At 40.5% G+C, this 4,431-nt stretch overlaps 1 protein-coding gene across 1 annotated transcript; it reads right to left on the reverse strand.

Annotated features, from left to right (window-relative positions):
• Positions 1–3,320: 3,320 nt before the first annotated feature.
• Positions 3,321–3,884, reverse strand: LOC121853621. Its single transcript, XM_042347880.1, has one exon. The coding sequence runs from the start codon at positions 3,882–3,884 to the stop codon at positions 3,321–3,323; it is 564 nt and encodes a 187-aa protein (XP_042203814.1).
• Between the last annotated feature and the right edge of the window lie 547 nt (positions 3,885–4,431).

Genomic DNA, 4,431 nt, shown 5'->3' on the forward strand with positions numbered 1-4,431 from the left:
CATGTCTTTGCATGCAAACGCGAAGGGGAATCGTGAATGTTCGTTAACCACTGAATTGAATTGAATTGAATTGAATTGAAGCAGTTTATTTAGGCAGAAAAATACAGATACAGAGTGGATAATAATAACAATATTAACATGGCTGAGCTAGTTGAGAACCTGAGCTCTCTTTTTGGCACCTGATATATACATTTATCTCAAGGAAGTATTATGAAACATTTAGTATTATCTGGAATAGTACAATAGCATGGTAGTAATAAGAACATCTCATAATGTTATCACAGTTATCACTTCAATATATATAAATTTTATTTATTTACTATTATCATTTTTTTTATATATACATAAATTACAGTGGAATTGAAAAACATAAGTATAATGCAGGAGCAGTACAACATGGGTTGTACAGTAATAAGATTGAACAAGAGGCCAGAGCTGTCAGGATTATGTCTAGTTGGCAAATATGTTTTTTGCAATGGTAATTACTTATCTATTTACATGGTAATTTCCGATAAAACGGTTTTGATGGTACAGCACAATAGAAGCAGGTACTGTAAATAAGTAGGTGTTACAAGAAATATTAATACTTAGAGAATAGATATTTTTTAAGAGATGATTTAAAGGAAGGGAGCGTAGTCTTTGCTCGGATGGTTAGTAGGTATCGATTTCGGGAAGTCGACTGCAAGGACCCTTGAAATCGATGTTTAACCGTTCAAAAGACTGAGTAGCTTTGATGAGGGCGGTTGTGTCGGGTTTGTAGAACTGAGGTTTAAGCTTGGCACAAGTAGAGCACTCAGCACATACCTTCTTGACGTCATCTACAGATTATGGTAAGTTGCGGATGAAGTGAGCCATCCTTGTGACTCCTGGATGACATAGCTGCTGATGGAGATCAGACAGATTGTTGTGGTTGGTAGCCAAACAGAAGGCTCTCGATAAAGCATCATCAGTTGAGTTTTCAGTCCGTGTCCGATAGTCAATGTCGTAGTCGAAGCAGGACACAGATCGCTGATCAGTGATGAGAGTAAAGTGTCTGCCAGATAGGAAATGTTTCCATTTCCTTACTGCTTCAACGATAGCATAGGCCTCTTTTTCGACAGAAGAGTGTCTGCACTCACTGTCTGAGAGTGTTCTCGAGAAGAATGCAACTGGTCTACCGGCTTGACTCAGGGAGGCAGTGATGGAAGAGTCGGAAGCGTAGGTTTCTACAACGAATGGAATCGTCTCGTCAATCGAGCTGACTACAGCACTTGCTATTTCCTCTTTAAGATTTTAGAAGGTGGAGACTGCTTTCCCTTGGAGAGGGAATGTCTGAGTCATGACCAAAGGTCTGATCTTGTCGGAAAAGTGTGAGATCCACAGAGAGTAGAAAAAAAGGGTACTATCACGCATCATAGAGCAGATAAGTCTTTCGGAAGTGGCAATTCCTTCAGTGGACGCAAGCGATCGGCGTCTGGCTTGAGAGTACCATGCGATATGGTGTAGCCCAACAAATAAATCGATTTTTTTTTTCGGGGATTCGCCCACCCGGGCACAGGTCACTGCCCCACATCGGGGCCGGGGGGGGGGGCGAAAATGTAATAATAATAATAATAATAATAATAATAATTATAATAATAATAATAATAATAATAACAATAATAATAATAATAATAATAATAATAATAATAATAATAATAATAATAATAATAATAATAATAATTATAATAATAATAATAATAACACTAATAACAATAATAATAATAATAATAATAATAATAATAATAATAATAATAATAATAATAATAATAATAATAATAATAATAATAATAATAATAATAATAATAATAATAAGGAAATGCAAAAATGAAAAAAAATCAAAAGTGAGAAACAATATATGTATGTTGCGTTGTCAATAGTAAGAGAAACAATTGAGACCCTGCAATTGTGTGTAAATGAAGCAGAAGTCAGATGAGCAACCTGGGACTTGGTCACAATTTTCGTGATGCCATATGGCAGCACATTATGCTTCCAATATCTTCCCAGGCGGTAGTACCTCCCTGTTTGGTAGCTGCTTACTACCTACTACCTGTTGCTGAGAAGACAGATTTGTCTTCATTGAAGGTGAATTTTCACTTCTTTGCTGCCTCAAGGAATCTGAAAAGATTTCCATCGTGCTCCTGTTGAGACGAACCGGCGATGGTGATGTTGTCAATGTACGCAAAATGAGCCAGCAGTTCGTTTCTACGTATGAATTCATCGATGGTTCGTTGAAAACGAGCTGCGCCGTTCGTCACTCAAAACGGCACTTTATGGAACTGGTACAATTTACCGTTCGCCTCAAAGGCAGTGAATAGCTTGTCCGTATCCCGTATAGGGATCTGATGCTGCGCACTCTTTAGGTCGAGAGTGCTGAATATCTTGTAACGAGATAGGTTAGTCACCAAGTCGTCTATCCGGGGCAAGTATAAGCATCCAGCTGGGTATACCTGTTGATGGTTTGGCTGTAGTCGACAAGAAGCCGCTTTTTGTGCCGCTCATTAGTAGTGATGAGGACTTATGCCCTCCACGGTGAAGTGCTGGATTCGATTATTCCTTCTGACAACATCTTATCGACTTCACCTTGGATGAAAGCCCTGTCCGCTTGACTAAATCGTCTTGACTTCGTCGCAACAGGTTTACAGGGGGAGGTAAGATTAGAGAAGAGAGATGGTGGATCGACCAAAGCAGATGTTAAGCAACTGTATTATCTCCGATGATGAGGTGCTCTAGGTCCACCGAAATCAATAGTAACACCACTATGTAGGCTCATGAAACCGTGACCAATAATAACGTCACTGCAAAGGTCAGGAAGAACAGTTAGTTGAGTATCTCGATAGAGTTTCCCTTGAGGGTAATGTCTACAGTACAGTGACCTAGTACTGGCGATGATAGGGAAGACGAGGCCATAGACACGCGACCTGACCCTGGATGACACTTCAGAGACTTCTACTGGATATAACGGTTTGATACAAACAATTTTGAGATCCCGGTATCAAGGAGGGCTGTAGCTGTATCGTCAATAACAAGCACATATATGGTAGATCGAGCGAGACAGCCAGGGGAAGTCGCAGATATTGCAGCCAAATTAGGAGAGTGTAAGATCGCACAAGTGGAAGATGAAGTAGCAGGTGAGTAAAGAGATGATCTGCAATTTTCGCAAAATGGCAATTCTTGTTGCATTTTGGCAAGTTGAATCACGTGCAGGACACTGAGGTCGGTTATGCCGTGCTCCACCACAGAAATAACACTTTGGTTGTTGAGTGACAGCTAAGAAGGGAGAGTCATCGCTGTCGATTTTCTCAGGTGAAGTAACAGCGGCAGCTTTCATAGGAGCCTGAGACCGAAGATAGGACTCGGAGTTTCTTTGAGCGAGATCGAGCCTGGTCAAACGCAGTACCCAAATCGAGAGTCTTGTTTTCTAAGAGACGCTGTCTGATCATAGGAGATAGTAGACCGTTGATAAAAGCGTCGCGGATATACTCGTCTCTGTTCGCCTCTGCTGTGACAACTTTGAAGTTGCAGTCCTTGCTGAGCTGACGAAGATCCTGTAAATATTCGTCCAAACTCTCTCCCGATTGTTGCCTCCTAGTAGCTTGTAGATGACGGGCGATCACTTCGTTCTTCGGCTTTATGTACAAGTTTTGCAGATCCAGGATGGCGGCGTCGTATGAGACACAGTCGGCTATGTATTCGCACACAGATGGGGAGACGAAGTTGCAGAGAATGGCTAGCATGTCGGGCTCGAGAGCAGAAATGGAGGTGAGGAACGTGTTGAAGGTCCGGAACCAGTGACGCCACTCCTTTGAAGCGGTGGGAGAGTTCGGCGTAGCATACAGTCGTTCCGGCCTCAGGAACTTCTCCATTATGACTCGGTTTCAGTTATGAACAATAAATTGTGGTAAAAGATGACTAGAGTCGACCTTTTTCTAGGCTTTATTGTTCATATAACTGACCAAGGGCAGTATGGCATCTGGAAGAAAACAAAAGAATATTCTAGTAAGTGAAGGGAACAATGAAAATTACTAATATAAAATAACCCCAAACAAAACAAAACCCAATGATAAGAAACATAACATATGTACATACACACATAACAAGGTAGAGGACATGGGTTCAAGTGTTCAAGTGTAGCATAACTTTATTACAACCCGAAGACGAAAAAGGAAGTATTAAAAGACTTAAAATTACAGATGAAACGATATGCAGGTTGGACACACTAAGGACTTGTAGGTAGATCCAGCGGATACAATAGCAATGAAGAAATGACTAGTCAGCAGTTTTTTTTTTTTTTTTTTTTTTTAAGATTTGTGGGAATATTACCTACGCGAACCTTAAGCTAAAATCCTGGTCCACCCACTGCTGGGATAAAACACCAGCATCGTTTTAGTTAACTGTACATCTCCACCACTA

Source organism: Homarus americanus, unplaced genomic scaffold (genome assembly GCF_018991925.1).
Source record: "Homarus americanus isolate GMGI-L3 unplaced genomic scaffold, GMGI_Hamer_2.0 scaffold4896, whole genome shotgun sequence".
Classification (NCBI taxonomy): Eukaryota; Metazoa; Arthropoda; class Malacostraca; order Decapoda; family Nephropidae; genus Homarus; species Homarus americanus.